This window comes from Branchiostoma floridae, chromosome 5 (genome assembly GCF_000003815.2).
Source record: "Branchiostoma floridae strain S238N-H82 chromosome 5, Bfl_VNyyK, whole genome shotgun sequence".
Lineage (NCBI taxonomy): Eukaryota > Metazoa > Chordata > Leptocardii > Amphioxiformes > Branchiostomatidae > Branchiostoma > Branchiostoma floridae.
In genome coordinates, this window is record NC_049983.1 from 4,951,686 (window position 1) to 4,969,239 (window position 17,554).

At 44.9% G+C, this 17,554-nt stretch overlaps 2 protein-coding genes across 3 annotated transcripts in view; both read right to left on the bottom strand.

Moving 5' to 3' along the window:
• Positions 1–3,633, bottom strand: part of LOC118415312 — a 5,440-nt gene extending 1,807 nt beyond the window's left edge. Inside the window, exon 1 of the mRNA XM_035819818.1 lies at positions 3,018–3,633. Within this exon, the coding sequence (XP_035675711.1) occupies positions 3,018–3,263 (246 nt within the window). The 5' untranslated portion in view covers positions 3,264–3,633. The remainder of the gene's footprint in view (positions 1–3,017) is intronic.
• A 3,737-nt stretch (positions 3,634–7,370) lies between these two features.
• Positions 7,371–17,554, bottom strand: part of LOC118415777 — a 16,000-nt gene continuing 5,816 nt past the window's right edge. The window contains exon 2 of one of the 2 annotated variants that reach the window (XM_035820594.1): positions 7,371–14,199. In XM_035820594.1, coding sequence (XP_035676487.1) covers positions 8,387–14,194 — 5,808 coding nt within the window. In that variant the 5' untranslated portion in view covers positions 14,195–14,199 and the 3' untranslated portion in view covers positions 7,371–8,386. Of the gene's footprint in view, positions 14,203–17,554 lie in introns of both variants that reach the window. The other variant, XM_035820593.1, reaches the window with a different exon arrangement.

Genomic DNA, 17,554 nt, shown 5'->3' on the forward strand with positions numbered 1-17,554 from the left:
ATCTCTATCAAGGCACCGTATGGTCTGCTTGGAGATAACGGTGGGTGATGTCAGGAGTGTGATGTACCCGCCAGCTGACCTCACGTCATACCAAATACGTCTCACGTTCCCAGAGTAGCGCGCGCCAGACTCCGGTTGTGTTTACATTCATCACACAGGATATAGCAAGAAAACATCCAGACATTCCAGAAGACATGTATAGCGTAGGAAACGTACAGAAATATACAATTGACTGTAACGTGGAAAGTTTCCAAACGAGTTTCTCTACAAATGAAAACATTTAAATTAAAATGTAAGGGCGCATAACAAAGCTTTCTTTGCTAAGACTTTCATGATTTGAGCATATCATTACCTAGGTATAATGAATGCAAATGAGGACCTTATCATATGTTGTATAATCAATAAGGAACGTTTACTATAGTTCATTTGTCACTCACATGAGATCGCCATTTTTGTTGACAGCAAAACCCTACAAACATTCATCCCGTAAAACAATCTTCATACATACAGCCAGAATGGGTAGAATAAGAATACTAAAACACACCTACAACAACAATCAATAATAAATACTTATAAAAAATAAAACCGTCGCCATGGCAATTATTTTTATTACCACACTTATTGAGAATATATTTATAGAAATGACATCGGTATTGCTGTACACAGATGGTTCTTTGCAGTAAAGTTTTTGTCGTGACCTCGCTGTGTTGTACGGGTGTTGTACGGGTGTTGTACGGGTCAACAATTTTGAAAGGAGGACAACAGATGACGTTCTCCGCCATTGCATTGACGTAACGTCTGTAAACCGTAATACCATGGCAACACGAAGACACATTATATTACCAGTACATTCCTATCATCTGTTAGTCAAAGTTACTTTATGAGATAAAGAAAATTTAATCATCTTCGGAGTCCATAAATCAGGTTAAACAGATCGATGTTGCCAGGGAATTAGTTGCAGTATTGTAGCAAGACGGTTAAAACCTTGATTGTAGCTATTAAAACCCGACACACAGCCGGCCATGACCCTACCTCCACCCAACCATAGTTGGGAAACGGTTGGGAGTAAGGTCGGCTGTCGTTGACGGCTGGTCTGTTTAGGCTAGCCGAATGCTTTAGAAAGTTAAAACATTCCACAGAATTCTAGAATGCGTGCGCCTTTTATACGCAACCGATACACAACCAAGAAACACTTACCCTAATAGTCGTATTGAAGCCAACTTTGATTCCAATTTGATATTTCTGTAATGTCATTAATATATAGTTGGCCTAAAACTGCTACCGATCAACACAGGTTGACAAGTAAGGCCCCCTTTCCAATCGACGGCGATCGTGCTGCGCTCTCACTGTGACCTAAATGGGATGTGTGTTACCTTCGCTTTCACACTGGGTATATCATACAAAACGTAAAAGTGCGACTCAGAAGACAACAAAACACACAAAGTGTAAAAAGATTCGTTTCTTTTCTATAGAATTCGTTGAGCGATCTGTCAAATTTGAGGTCGTAGAGAGAGCGCGGCGAGAGCGCCGTCCTAGTGGGAAGGATCACTAGTGGTCGGGGGCCTAACCGGTCGCCTATGTGTAACCCTGTGGCTTGTCCATGAGTGGTACAATATGAGGAAGATATTGTACACGTAGTGATGTATCAGTCACACTCAGAACAGAGAAACTGAGCCCAGTGAACGTGTGTTATCACTGTCTGCCCGGAAAAGTCTTCCCAAACACACTTATTACCAAGCCACTGTGTGCTCGCGGCAGAGTTTGTAATCACAGATGCACCGCTGGTGTATCTTAACTGTTCTAACGATCATCAAAAAGGTTTACCGCCAGTTTGTTTCCTGGGCATTTCGGCATTTAAACAAATAACAGCAATTACTGCCGGGATACCCGCCCTGTTAATCATTTAACGTCGTAAATGTAAGGGCGCGGAACACTCAAAGTTTAGCACAAACGCCGCATGTTGGTGGTGTCCTATCCCTAGGGACTGCCAACGTAGTTATAGGGGATCCTTTTACAGATGTCATGCAGACATAATAATTACTAATGTGTTAGACGGTTGTACCTTGTAGAGGAAACGCAATAAAACTGACGCCTTCAACCATCACATCCGCACATATTAACTGTGTACCAATATATGGCACAGAAAGATTCTCTGGACTAGCTTGATATAGCCGACTCTACTAGTAATACACTATACCGTCTCCTTATCTCTCCTCGTTTGATCTAGACTGCCTTAAGTTATTTCTTCCCCCTGTCCGACATACCCATTATCCCTGGGCCACATATACACAGCACGCCTGGCCGATGTTTCTACGAAATGTTCCCATTTTGGCTGCAATGACAGAATGATAACCGCACTACACAGGAGTCAGACTCAGAACACTGATTTCTTCACAGCGATGACACACATGAAGCCGTCCGAGCAGCCTGACAATGTTGTGCTGTACTACACTGACACACTGCTATACACGGCAGTGCTATACTATACTATACACACTGCTGTACACGGCAGCGCTTTACTATTCACACTGTTGTACAAGGCAGTGCTTTACTATACACACTGCTGTACAATGCAGTACTATACTATACACACTGCTGTACAAGGCAGTACTATACTATACACACTGCTGTACAAGGTAGACTAGTACTGTACTGTACACACTGCTAAGGCAGTACTGTACTGTACACACTGCTGTACAAGGCAGTACTACAGTACTGTACACACTGCTGTAGGATGCAGTACTATACTGTACACACTGCTGTACAAGGCAGTACTATACTGTACACACTGTTGTACAAGGCAGTGCTGTACTGTACACACAGCTAAGGCAGTACTGTACTGTACACACTGCTGTACAAGGCAGTACCCTGGCAGTACTGTACTATACACACTGTATCCATGGCCTGAGGCGGTACAACGGGAGAATGTGCGCTCTTCAGCCTGTTCATTGACCTGCTGTAATTCAGGGCGCCCATCCGGGGTAGATTTGTAGTGGTGAAAGTGCGTACCAACTTACCAGTTCATCTCTCAGCAGTCTTAACGATATGTCCAGCCGGGTATTCTCTGTCGAACACCTACTCTCGCTGGCCATCTTCTTGTTCGGTAAACATCCCAGGCTGGTCCTGTGGATGGGTGGTTTGGCGGACTGAGTATTCCCGTAGCAGGGAGGATTCCAGCTCCAGCGACGCTCCTTTGTTGTAGCTGGGCCAGTCCTACCCTGCTGCAGCCACTGGACTGTCCCGGGAGAATGTGCGCCTTCCATTAGGGACGGGCTGATTCCGTAAATAGCTGATATCTCTGTGGGGAGGAAACGTTAGAGTGCAGACAAATCTCCGGGCACGACAAGTATTCCTACTATCCCGACACAGTCTCGGCAAACATGGCCGGTGCGCGGGGCGACGGTACGGCGGTGTCTGACTGGGGCCTCGGGGCAAATTCAAATCAGAATCGGGTCAGATGGAGGAAGGTTCACCGGAGCATAGCAACGCAGTTTGGGGTCAGATTTAGGTACCCTGGGGGCCAGACAGGAACGGGTAGCTAGCGAGTTTTGTTCGGGGATCCAAGACAGTCAGCCCGCTGATCTCACATTAGCGCTCCGGGGAGTAAGCCAGAAGGAGCAGGTAGACCTTCTTCGGGCTTAGATTTCCCCCCATCGCTAATAGGGTATGCATCTGGCGGCTAACAATAAACCATCTCTCTCTCTCTCTCTCTCTCTCTCTCTCTCTCTCTCTCTCTCTCTCTCTCTCTCTCTCTCTCTCTGGGGGCCAGACAGGAACGGGTAGCTAGCGAGTTTTGTTCGGGGATCCAAGGCAGTCAGCCCGCTGATCTCACATTAGCGCTCCGGTTTCTCATTGGCCGAGAGGAAGTAGCTATAGTATATGGTAAACAAGAAACAAAATTCTCCGTAATCTCGGCCTGGCTGACAATAAACCATCTCTCTCTGCGTCGGTAAAGCTCCGGTTCGGTCCAGCTGGCAATACTTTAATCGCGACTTACATGATTCCGTTTTGCAAGGCTTGAAGTATGAATGGGCCCTTTGGAAGATCAAGATAACCGCAGATCGCTTGACCGCAGCATATTAAATTTTTTCCCAGAAATGTCGTCGTTTCTAGCCCAAAAGACTGAAAATTTCATTTCTTTAACCACTGTAGATCAGTAATATTTGAAACAACTTTAATGTACTGAGTATGAAGTTAATGTCATTCAGCAAAACTGACACGAATTTTCCTCATTGATAATGCAAATCAACTGCTAATATTCCACATTACATACCATTAATAGTCTTCATCAAAGTTACCTTTCTTTACCTATCTATTTAGGCCTTCTGCCAATCAAAGTCACCAACAGGTAAAAAATCCAGCGGGTCGTTGAAAATAGCCGTGGAACCCCTGATAAGTCCCCCGGACTTTAGTGTAGAGCAAAGAATCCGACGATTTTGTAGTTTAGGTAAAGTAGAAGACGAAGTACATTTCTACTGTAGATTGTCCTTTGTAGGATAGCGATAGAAGCGTTCTCTTTGGTTATGTTTCCCCACTTCAGATAGTAGAAGAGAAAGTGAAAGAGAAGTTTATATTCTTTACAGCCTTCGATAAACCAACTTATTACTGTGGTAAATGACTGGTATTTGTTACTCGTGGAATTTGGAAGTTAAGTACATATGGATATCATTGAACATTAATTATGCAAATTAGGTCCTCATTATCAGATTATCAGAAAATGCGATTAAATCCTTCTTTCTGAACATAGATTGTGTACGTCTGTTATTTGGGTGGACGATCAACTAATATGATTTATGCATACTGGGATCAAATGATATGATTTATAAATAATTCATGCAACTGGGTGACTTATTGGCGTTATCAGTGACAAACGCAATTAATTCACCAGTTGTAAAGATAAAATCATTTGGTGAAGGTATGGGTTCGTGGAATTCTAGTTCGCAACTATGAACGGAGTCAGACAAGGCTGCAACCTTAGTCCTACTCTGTTTAATCTATTCCTAAACGACCTTGTAAATATGATTGATGATGCTGAGAGCTTACCGCCCTCTTTACACAATTTATTCTTATCATACCTCTTATATGCAGATGATGTTGTTATATTTTCTGAATTCCACAAAGGATTGTAAAATGCTCTAAATGGATTAAGAGACTTTCGTATTTGATGGAAACTTAATTTGAAGAAAGCAATAGTCATTATCCTCAACAAGCCCTGTCGGTCCTTCCCGAAAGACATAGTGGACATAGTTCATTCCTATTGCTATTTGGGCGTGAATATGAGTTCATCAGGCAACTCCTCCCTGGCCACAAAACAACTGCCACTCAAAGCACGTAAAGCCATGTACAGTTATGAGTATGAAATCCCTCATACGTTCATTTATCTGTCCAAAATGCTATTAGCAACATTAGAAAAGGGCGATATGATAAATTACCTGTGTGCGAAAGAACGTATAAATACCGTATGTTGGGTATGGTAGAAGGCGAACCACATTTTATGATGGAAGTATTGTTTTGGCCATACTATTTTGAGTCTGGACGGTGTATGGGGTTATATACGTAAAGAACATTTGAATGGTTTCCGATATTTTTTGGTACATGTAGGTGGGTAGGCGTGTTTGTAGTAATGTTGAAGGTCGATTTTGCCACCACCCCCCCCCCGTTTGTTGAACTTGGTACTGCAGCAGCACGTTTTGTATTGTATCGTTGGACCAAGACTTGCTGAGGTGTTATGTAAGTCATCACTAAGGCTATCTTCATACCAGAAATCATGACGATCCGTCAACACGTTATTGAGTTATTCTCGTTCAAAGTTTGAAACGAAATTGGCGCCTGCAGTTCCCAAACGTCGCTAGGGAGCCCATTCTTACATCACTTACTCCCTGTCCCAAGGGCTATCTGTCACACAAAAATCGCGACCACAGCATGTCCAGAAAAAGAGTTATCAAAAATTGAAGTTTTGCTGCAGTACTTTAGGAAGCCACTAGGTTTCATCGAGCTTGACCTTCGTTTTCCTGATCCCTACCCACCTACCAAATATCATCAGGATTCATCCAAGCTTCTCGACTTATGCTGTTAACACACAGACAGACAGACAGACAAACACGCTCAAAACGTAGCTTTCTGGCCAAGGTAATAAATATACTACATTGGGTGCTACGCAAATATGTAGTGTTGGCATCCGTCTGTCTCGGAAGACAATGGTAGGCAGACGGGTTGAAGGCGACCCGTTTGCCTGGCCTGCACTTGGGTTTTTAAGATGAAGGAGGGGTGTGCACGTCCTTCTCCAGTCTCCACCCTATCGTCCACTGGCGCACTAGTCCTACAGGGGCAACTGTATGCAACGTGTAAGACGGCCCCAGCAGATGCAGGTTTATTGTTTGGAGTTTCCGTCTCTAGGAGGACTTCCGACCAAGGATGCAAGGGGTCCCTCCTACACCATGTAGTACATGTACACATTGGCTAAATAGGCAGCAGAATTTGCCAGATGTTAGCAAACATACCCTCCAAGCAGAGGTTTCATCGGCGTTAGCTACAAGTATTCGCGATTTCTTATTGTGCCCACTACTACATCTCGACCACACCGTAACCTCTACTTGGAGAACAAGAGTTCGGCGACCCTATACCTACATGAAATATTTTGATTATGTAAATGACTTTCAAAGGTGTTACATAGATGCAAAGAGGTGAAGTTATCCATATAACGTTATGGGTTTGCGAGTTGACTGCTTCCCGTTTATAACATGATCTGTGAATCTGGATTCGAACATTTTAATTTATTCGAATAGGCAAAGGAGATCATTGATCCTACTATTTCTAATATTGTATTCATAACATGGGTCCTCAAACAAATCAATCCGACCTAGCCTAACTCCTGTCCAAAATATTTAAAAAATGGATAAATAATATCCCATTGAAATTATTCAAATGGTTCGAAAAAAAGTAGAATAGAAATGAGTAGAGAATGTTCGCTGTCACTTTTCGATTGTTATCTGTTGTTTATGGTTGTGTCGAGTTGTTTTCAGTAGCTTTCAAGTTGTTTTAAGTTGTTTTCGGTAGTATCAAATTGTTTTCGGTTATAAGTGAAAGTTGTTTCGGTCGTTGTCGGTAATTACTGGGACCCGTAGAGACACCGACTGAGGCCCGGAATCTAATCATTTCCACTTTTTATACCTACCCACACACCACCTATAAAAGCAATTCACCTTTCACTAACTTGCACATGTTAAAAGTATCAAATACCTACATTTTCTACTTAAATGAATAATAGCACTTTTTGCATTGATTGTGTATATTATTTATTATGACCTCAATGTACAGAATAGGAGGCAGTTTAGAAATAATATCAGTGTTCTTATTTACAGACTTAAGCGTTGATTTGGATTGTAATATTTATTATTACTAGCGTCTTAAATCATCATGCTCATACAGTTTTGTTCATATCACTATTAGAAACGTCCTCAGAATAGAATTGAAAAAATTCTTACCATCATGTAATGTGACGGTCCACAATCTTGGACGGATGAGTTTCTTGGAAAAGCGGGTATATGGTATTTTTACATAACCTGGGTTATGAGGAAAACGGAGCCATCTGATTGGTCGACGCTATCTGGCTATATGATAATGTATAATAACATCTATTCACAGAAATGTTAAATATTGGAGGTCACTGAAATAGATTGAAGATTCTTCATCTAATCTTAAATGTGGTTATCAAAGTAGTCAGTACAGTTTCTTAAGTTGAATGTTCCTCCAGACTTTTTCCACTTAAATGTCTCATGACACGATCTGAAGGGATGTGTTTTTCTTATTTTCATTATTATGTGGCGTCTTCGAATCCTCGTTCTTCTCTTGGTTCTCGTCTTACCCGAGCAGCTTCGTGCCTCGTTTCGCAGCTTTTGTTGTCAAACACATTCAGCATTTGTGTTGAGGAATCCGCTAGTACAATGAACCTTGCTAGCTCGTCACTCTACAAAGCACAAGTGACACGGTGTAGACGTAATAGGAAATCCCTAACATTCTGAGTTGAACAATTTTGTGGATATTAAAGTAACAACCGTAATATTTGTAGGTGGAACTGTATAATATCCTGTTTGTATTCTTCTTTTTTTTCATACTGTACACATGTACAGCATGCTTTTAAAAACGATTCTAACGACAAAATCATGTGAAATAAAACTGTCACGTTACATGTCTTCCAGCTAAGCCTTTTTAGCTTAGTCCAAGTTAATCCTGGTCGTTTCAACATATTTCAGAAGTCTATAAAATAAGATACTGGACTATGGTAGTTAACACTTTTAACACGTTTCCACAGATTTCAAAGTCTATAATATGAGATACTGGTCTCTGGTAGTTAACACTTTTAACACGTTTCCACAGATTTCGAAGTCTATAATATGAGATACTGGACTCTGGTAGGCAGGAACCGCAGACTATTGTTGAGGTGGTTGCCAGACAAGTCCAAGTAAGCCAGATTTGTGGTTCCAAAGAAACTGTCCCGAACCACTCCACCGTCTCCAAGCATGTTCCGGCTTAGGTTTAGCGTCTTCAAGCGCGGGGTTTGAGAAAACACCTTTGGAGAAATTTTGATGATAAGATTGTTGTTAAGATGTAGTGATTCCAGTGAAGGTGGGAGAGGCATTGGGACTTCCCTGAAGTAATTCTCCGCCAGACTCAAGTACTTCAGGCCCACGCTGCCTTTGAGGTTCTCTACATTGGCGGTTTTCTCTGAGAGGAGATTCGCCTGGAGGTCAAGATACCGAAGAGACTTGGGCAGATTTCTGGGAACTGACGTCAGGTGGTTTCCGGAAAGTTGGAGCTGTTGTAAATGCTTAAAATACCCGAAATCCAGATCCTCGATTCGGTCGTCATACAGATTATTGTTGGAAAGGTTCAGTGCAACCAGCATCTGGAGACGGAAGAATATGGAAGCGGGGATGGCAGAAATGGCGTTGTCGGCCACATTCAAGTGGATGAGACCTTTTGGAAGATCAGCGGGCACCGTGACTAGCTTATTATTATCCAGATGGAGGTACTGCAGACTGAGCAGTCCACTGAAGAGTCCGCGGGGAACGGTTTCCAGTGTGTTGTCTGACAGGACGAGTTTCTGTAAGTGAGGCAGGTAGAGGAAAGTCTCGGGTGAGATCGTACTCAGACTGTTATTTCCCAAACGTAAGACCTCCAAACTGGGTGGGAAGATGACATCTAGTTTGCCCATTTTGTTTCCGCTCAGATAAAGTGATGTTAGGTTGGCGAGTGACGTGAAAGCTGCTGGGTGAAGACTTTCACTTGTCAAGTTGTTTCCCTGTAAATACAGACTTCGTAAATTTGGTAATCCCACGAATGTGTTTTCCCCTACGGCGCTGATTTCGTTACCGTCCAAGTAAAGGTACTCTAGACTTGTCGGTAAAGTTGTCGGCACGCTCCTAAGTCTGTTTTGAGACAGGTGGAGGTACTTCAAATGTGACAGGCTAGAAAATGACTCTTCGGTAATACCATCATCCACCAGATCACAGTTATCGAGATACAATCTACGCATGGATGACACCCACGAGAAAACGTTCTGCGGAATTCGACTGATGCGATTGTTGCTGAGTAAGTAAACTTCCAGTCGTGGATGAGAAAGTCTCGGGACTTTGGTTACACCGCTACAGCGCACCATCTCCTCATAACATCCACAGCCGGCTGGACAACTGGAGGACACTATGGGAGAAAATGGCGCCGTAACAATGTGGGCTGATGTGGGCAAGTGAAGAAATGACTTCCCCTCTTTCCGAGTGGTGGTGGGTATACTGGGTATCGCCTGAGCGACTGTGGATGTCCTTTGTGTAATGATGGGTGGTTTGGAACTGTCTCTCGGAGGGGTTTTATGCTGTTGAGAACCAATGTTACTGTTATCTCGGTTATTGTATAGGTTACCTTCAACATCGCTGAACAAAATTTGCTTTTTTTTGGTTCTTTCGTCAGGCGTTACGACTTGGGGAACTTTTTGGCCGCCTTCACTCGAGGCGTTTATAATCACTTTGTTTGACGCCTTCGAGGACGAATGATTTGCTGGGATCACCCCGGAACTTTCCTCCTGTGAACTCATCGTACGGTCGGGAGACTTTCCCTTGCTTCCTGGACCAACTGCTGGTGTAACGATGGGCTGTCCGCTCTTCGCGTAGCTGTCGGGAACATCTCCGTATTTCCCCTGGGTTCCTCTGGATGGGTGAGTTGCAGGCCTGGTTGGTGCGGTTGTGTGGACTATAGGATTCTTCGAACTGTCTGATCTTTGACGAACCATTTTGTCACCCTCCACAGCGAACCCTTCGTTAGAGAAGAATGGTCTGTTGTTAGAGTTATTGACCATTTCAGCAGGCTCGATGGGGCGAGGAGGAGAGGGCTCAATGTTGCCACTCACCGAAGCCAGAAACACTTTCTCCGTCAACGGTTTGTTCTCAGACTCGCGGCCTTTATCCACTCCTCTTCCTGTCGCTAAAAACGGGATCCTTGCGCTCACTGTAGTCAGTGGGACACAGTTTTTACAAGAAGCACTTTTTTGCGGTTTATCAGAACTATTCTTCTCTTTCGCCGAGGGTAGATGATATTTCTCTACGCTACTGCCGATTTTATCGATATTTGGATGCAGTGGTAGTTTTTTTGTGTTTTTGTCTCTGTGCTCTGTAGTAGCTCCGAGTGGAGGTTTAGGAACAGGCGTAGTCTCCATGTGTACTGTTGTTGGGTAGTCTGTAGTCCGTGCGTCCTTGCTAACCCTTGTTGGAGTTGCTGTTCCTGAGGAAACCTGTGGTGTCCTGGTGGTTGGGAGCCACATCACACGAGAAGGGGTGGTAACGTCAGAGACTTCATCGGAACTCCCCGTACTCGGCAGTAGTGTCGCCGTGGCGTAGGTGCTCTCAGATCTTGTTGTAGGCATGGGTGTGGACATTCCCGTACATTCGCCGCAAGCATTTTCACAAAATGACTGAAAGCCGGCGTCTTCAATAACATAAACCGCCGTACTTGTCTGGGACCACTGTGTGCATCGTACCTCCCCATGATTTTCTATGGTGATCTCTTTGTCATGAAGCCATCTTATCAGTGAGCACAAATCAGCACTGCATTCTAACGGGTTCCCATGAAGAACAACAGACGTCAGAGCCGGCATGTCCGACAGTAATCTGCGATCAACCGTTCTTAAACCACAGTCAGTCATCCGTAACGTCCGCAGACTTTGTAAGCCCCTGAACACGTCGGTGTCTAGATTGTATATCCCACTATTGTCTGAGAGAACCAGGGTATCCAAGACTGCCAAGTTTTCGAAGGCCCCCGGCTCCAGCACTCTAAGGCCAAGATCACTCAAGTCGAGGAACTCAAGGCCGGTAAGTCCTCTCAGAGAAGTTTGCTGTAAAGTCCGTATCGAGTTGCCGCGAACATAGAGCTCAGCGAGATTTGGTAGTCTTCCCAGTTCCTCCGGAATAGTTGTCAAGTTGTTATAGGCAAGCGAAAGTCTCAGCAGTTTCTTCAGCCCATCAAACGCGTTACGTTTAATGGTGTTCAGACCGACGTCTGATAGAACCAGGTCGCGAAGTGTTCGGAAACTTTTGAAAGTTCCTGGTTCAAGCGCTTGGATGGTGTTACCTGAGAGGTCCAACATCCGTAAACTGTAAGCTAGCCGACTCAACTGGAGCGGGATTTCGGACAGTTTGTTATCTGACAAATGAAGGATCCGTACATTGTCCAAACCCTTTAATGCTCCTTTAGAAATGCCTTGATTAGATATCAGGTTATTCTGAAGGTCAAGTCTCTGTAGGTTTTCCAAGTTTGCAAAATCCGTGTCGGAAATATTCTTGATGTAGTTGTTGGCCAGGTTGAGATGCACAGTGTCTGGAGGTACTGGTGAAGGCACGGATCTGAGGTTGGCATGACTACAATCCACGCGCTTCTCAATTTTGTAACACTGACATTGCTCGGGGCAGACATTTTCGTCACTGACCTGAGAGATTTGAGGAATAAAGATGGAGTCCTCGATGAGGTTGGTGATGACCACAGGCACCTGGGACTCCCTGGGACAGATGAACTGATTCTCCACATCCCGGATGGTGTCCCCAGCGACATAGCGCGGCGTCACACACGTCAACTGATGAAGATGGGGAATGTAGACCGCGCGGTGCAGCGCCATTTTCTTCAGCCAACACAGCCCTCCATCGCAGTGCCAGGGGTTGTTGTGCAGGCTCGCTGCCCGGAGTCTCGGCAGCCGCGGGAGTGTGTCGTTCGGCAGACTTCTGAAGCTACAGCCGCTCAGATCGATGACCTGGACGTTCGGCATTGTGGAAAAAGTCATCGAACTGATGTAAGACAGATTCTTGTTACCGCCTAGGAGCAACTCCGTAAGGTATGGGGTGTACTTGAAGGTGTTGTGTTGAACGTTAAGGAGTCGCGAATTTCTCATGTCCAGGTATGTCAGTTGAGGCATCCCGAGAAAAGATCCGTCGGTCAGCTGCGTGATCGGGTTCCCTCGGAGCACTAACTTCTTCACCATTCCGACGAAACGAAATCCCTTTATCGGCAACGCATTAAGATTGTTGTTGGCAAGGTGAAGTTCTTGTACACTGAAGAGCCCCATGAATGAGAAGCTTGTTAATTCCGTCATTCCTACACTGTTCAAGTGCAGTTTTCGTAATAACCCTAAGAGCCGAAAATTCCCTGCACGAATGTTTCCCAAGGGGTTATTGGACATGTCCAACTCCTCTAGTTTTGTACTCGGTGGCATCTGTTCCGCCAGTGTGTAGCTGGACAGCATATTTCTTGACAGATTTAAGTGTTTTAAGAATGGCAACATCGCCAGACGACCTTCATCAAAACTGTTTGACGTTAAGTTGTTGGCACTTAAGTCTAACCACGTCACGTATCTGACCCTTTCTAATGCCTGTATCTTCAGTGTCGTGAGGGCGTTGCCCCTCATTACCAGCTTGTTGATCTGAGGCGGAAATGACGTAGGCATTTTCCCTAGGTTAGCCTCGGGGCACTGAACCATCGTCGTGTTACAGAAACAGTTGTACGGACACTTCTCTATCGCAGCCTGCGCTAAACTGGTGTAGTATTGACTCAGACGTTCCCCCTTACAGAGATAGGCTATGCTGGCGTTCAGCACGGGCACGTTCTGCAGGTAGCCGGGACTGGCGCACCTGATGCCGTACTTCTGCAGGACGTTGACGTCGGTGGTGTCCAGCCAGGTCCGGAATCCGCACATGCTCGGTCCGCACGCGAACGGGTTCCCGTGAATGGTCAGCGTGGTGAGAGACTTCAGAGATGTTAAGATGTAAGTACCGGCCGACTGGAAAGCGCAGTCAGCGAGCTCCAGATGCGTCAGCTCCGTCAAGTTGGCAAAAATGTTTTTGTCCACAGAGAAGAGGTTTGTGTTTCCAGACAAGAGAAGGGTTTGAAGGAGAGGAGTCTTGTTGAATGTAGCTTCATCTATCCTGGAAACGTTTGCCATCCTCATGTCAAGTAGCTGAAGTTTGGGCAGTTCTGTAAAGTCGGTGGCCGAAATAGAGTGCACCGGGTTACCATTCAGGAACAACCGGCGCAGGTTTGGGACGTTCTTGAAGGCCGCGCTTGGCACCTGCGTGAACAGATTATCCTCGAGATGAAGATCATGGAGGCTAAAAAGGCCAACGAAGGCTTCACTACGGAGGAAGTTGAGCTCGCAGTGACTCAGGTATAACCGTTCAAGATTCTGCAAAAAGTAAAAGGTTCGCTCTCGCACATCTAACAAAGGGTTACGCGAGAGATCGAGATTTCTTAGACTCCGGGGAATGTAGTAGGATTGCCTGAGTAAGAAGCTATGCGTCAGCCGATTCCCTGACAGAAAAAGTCCTTGTAACTTCTGGATACCAACAAACCCGAACATGGCGACAGTGTCAGATTCCAGCTTGTTATCTTCCATTCTCAACACTTCGAGGCCGGGTACTTGGCTGAAGGCCAGTCCCGGTATCCTGCTGATCCCGGTGTTTCCTAAGTCCAAGGTCCGAGTGTCCGGAGGAATGTTGGTCGGTACACCCTCAAGTTGCCGTCCGACGCAACTGACGACTCCCTCTGCCTGACAGACGCACGTTGTTGGGCACACGTCTGCCGTCTGTCCGTACACGTGCAGGACGGGCAGAAGTGTCAGCAACACGGCGCACACTCCGGGCCAGCGGCGGGGAGACAACCACATCTTAGCTGCTGGGGAGGCACAAATCAAAAAGTCTGAATTAGCCAAATAACAGTCTCATTATCTAAAACAGCCGTTTTCAGGAGTGTTTCTAGCTGCGGCTAGGGGCATTTGAGGGTTTGGATAAAAGGCGGCTGTTTTACATTCGTGGGGTCTTGATAAGATTCCCACTTTCTTAATAACAGTTCACATGCGTTACGTAAAATCCAGACAGCCTCCTTACTAATTGGTTTGAATCAAGTTTGAGCGTTTGTAGAGTTAATGATATTGCTAGTGATGAGTAACGTTATATTGCCATTCCAGTGTATCTGCCTGACCCTACTTGTAGACTCTCCAATATCAGCAACGCTGCCTGTGTAATGCACTTTGTTACATTTCCTTATAAATAAACAGATATAAACTTTACATGAATTTCATCAAATTCGTAGGAATATTTCGGCCCTCCTGGATCGCCTGTAAGATGCATGAACAAAGATTTATTTATTAAAAAATTCACATGATATGGGCACACCACCTTTATTTTAACATTATACCACTGCTGTACGGAGGTGTCAGGGGTACCTAAGCATTTGCACGAACCCTAAGAGATTCGTACGAACATTATGTGATACGCACGAATCTCTATGCGAAACGCACGAACCTTATGAAAATCACACGAATCACTATGCGAAAACGTACGAACCTTACGTGCTTCGCACGAATCACTATGTGACTCGTGCGAATCACATAAGGTTTGTACGTTTATGCGAAAACGGCCGACCTCCGCCGGGTCACGTGACATTACGTCATTCGCATAAGGTTCGTGCAAATCGCATAAGTTTCGTGTGTGTCACATAGTGATTCTTGCGAAGCACATAAGGTTCGTACGTTTTCGCATAGTGATTCGTGCGTATCACATAATGTTCGTACGAATCTCATAGGATTCGTGCAAATGCTTAGGCACCCCTGCTTATGGACATGCAAGCGTACTGAACCATGTAAAACGGCAGCTTTGCGAAGACGCTTGCTGCTCAGTGGACGATCTGCGCTAGGCTATGGAGGATAGGGATGGCTGGAGGGATCGAGATAGTCGTGTTCATCCGTGCAACCAGCACGACTGGATGATGATGATATCAGAGCCAACTGTTGGTTTTATAAGTTATATTAAATAAAATAAACTATGGAAGACATGTTCAAATTTGCCTATAAATGCCGCTTCTCATTGAGGTCATGGGGGAATAGGTAGGGGTCAGACAAATATGTGGCCTCATCTGCACAAATCACAAGATTTTTTTTACACTAAAATGAATGTCTTTCTGCTGTCTTATCACAACATCAAGACCCACAATAACTACTGAAAACATCGCTCTTATGGCGGTAGAGACTAAGTAATAAAGACCAAGTCTTTCAACCAAAGAGAAAACTGTCATCATCCTCTACTAGGACCATACTGTACCAAACTTGCCATCTTGTTTACCTCTGTCAAACTGCTTTCGTTAATTTGGGCGCATGCCAGCCTTCCATGCCTGACCTGCATATGTGCACGACATCGTTGGTTTGCTATCGATAGAATCTGATTGGGGTGAGAACCAGCGGGTGGAAGGTCGACCTTTAGGGCCGACAGATATAAATGGGCGCAGGCGCAGATGGTCTGTTCGTATCCGTGGTTGATTTGTTTTGATGAAAGTTGGTTAACGATGCGAATTTGAATACAGAGTCTAGGCGCTGATGTGCGTAAAGGTAAATGTTTGACCAGAGTTGTCTGGAGAACCTTTCGGTGATGTGTCTATTCAGTCTAAGAACACAGAGGTCATAGGTCAAAGATGAGTACTCAGAGGTGTGATTCCAATCTGCAGTTCGTAACTTTATAAAAACGTTCCTAAACGCGCTCGACATATAATTGACTTGACGGATACACACCAGTGCAACGACAATAGTTGGAGAAAATACCAGTTGTGGATACTTAGGTTCTTGGAACTCTAGTCTGGTGTGTTTTTGACTTCACACAAAGTACGCTATACCGCTCTCTGCCAAATTAACGTGCCCGCCACACGCAGCTGTGCGCAGCGCAGGTAACATCGCCAAACTTCCAGAAGACCATAAAGTCCCAAGCAGTCACACTGCACGTTTCACTTGCCACTCAGACAGAACCCAGTCAACGAGGAACAGCTTGTTCAACTCGACCTTCTCTTAAATCACACGTCTTAAACTGAGTACAACGCCCTTGCCCTGCCTAAAAGTCGGCCGTGTGCCAGGGAGCCACAGTGACTCACACGTCACACTCCTGACTCGTGTTTGAAAGAATTCTTACCCCGTCCTGATCACGGTCTGCTGACTGACAACACATACACACGTGGTACACCACTAAGTCTGGATTAAAACGAAACAACTAAGATTGAGCAAAAATCCAAGTTGATTTCATAATTGCATCTTTTGTCGGCTTCTCTCCTGCACGGCAGGTGTACGGGAGAAGTTAAAAAACGTGCTGCTATCGTGTTTTCTTACTTCTTGAACAAAGTGTATTTCGAACCGGGGGCGAAATTTGTCAGAGTCTTCCGAGAAAATGAGAGAGAACAAATATAAAGAATTAATTGTTTGGTGTACCATGTTCTGTAAGTTCAGTAATTTGTAAAACCTTTCTGACAACTGAGGATTTACTATGAATTCAGCGTTTATGTTTTCCGCACACTCACATCATGTTTGCATCGCCCATGTCTTAATCGGTATCGCCTATCGCCTATGTCTTAATGAGTATGTCCTAAGTGAACACAAGGCTCGTCATCATCCCAAGAACCTCAGTAACACTGAGGTGAGAGATAGCAGTGTTCTCACCAGGATTTTTTCACAGCGTCAGGGCAGGGGTTCGGGGGCCGCCGAAGGCCCCCGGCGGGGTCCAGGGGCAGAGCCCCGGTGGGGGGCCCCAGGGGGGCGAAGCCCCCCGGAAGCTCTTGCATTTTAGGCTATTCAGAAGGCTTATTGTATCAGTTTTTAGGGGCATATCTACGATAATTGTAGCAGTTTGACGTAACGATACTTTGAGTCAAAGCATCAAAGACAACTAAAAACTCATAAACAACAAACTTTACTCAGCTCAACAGTACTCATAAATATTGTCCGGTTTGCCACCAACTTTTTCTAGATAAACAACTTTGACAGTCTCTGTTTCCATCGTATTTTTTTTCATCGTAAACAGAACAAAACACGCAGAAACATGTGCTCGGCACGGGGAATCCCCGGCCGACTTTCAAGTTCGCGATCGGCGGACGAATAATGCGTTCACATAAGAGGTGTTGGACGTAAAAACAACAAGAATACCTTTGCTTCCTTTTGATATGAGTTTTGGGCCCGCATAATCTCCAAAACGGCAGAGATTTTCGGGGTAAA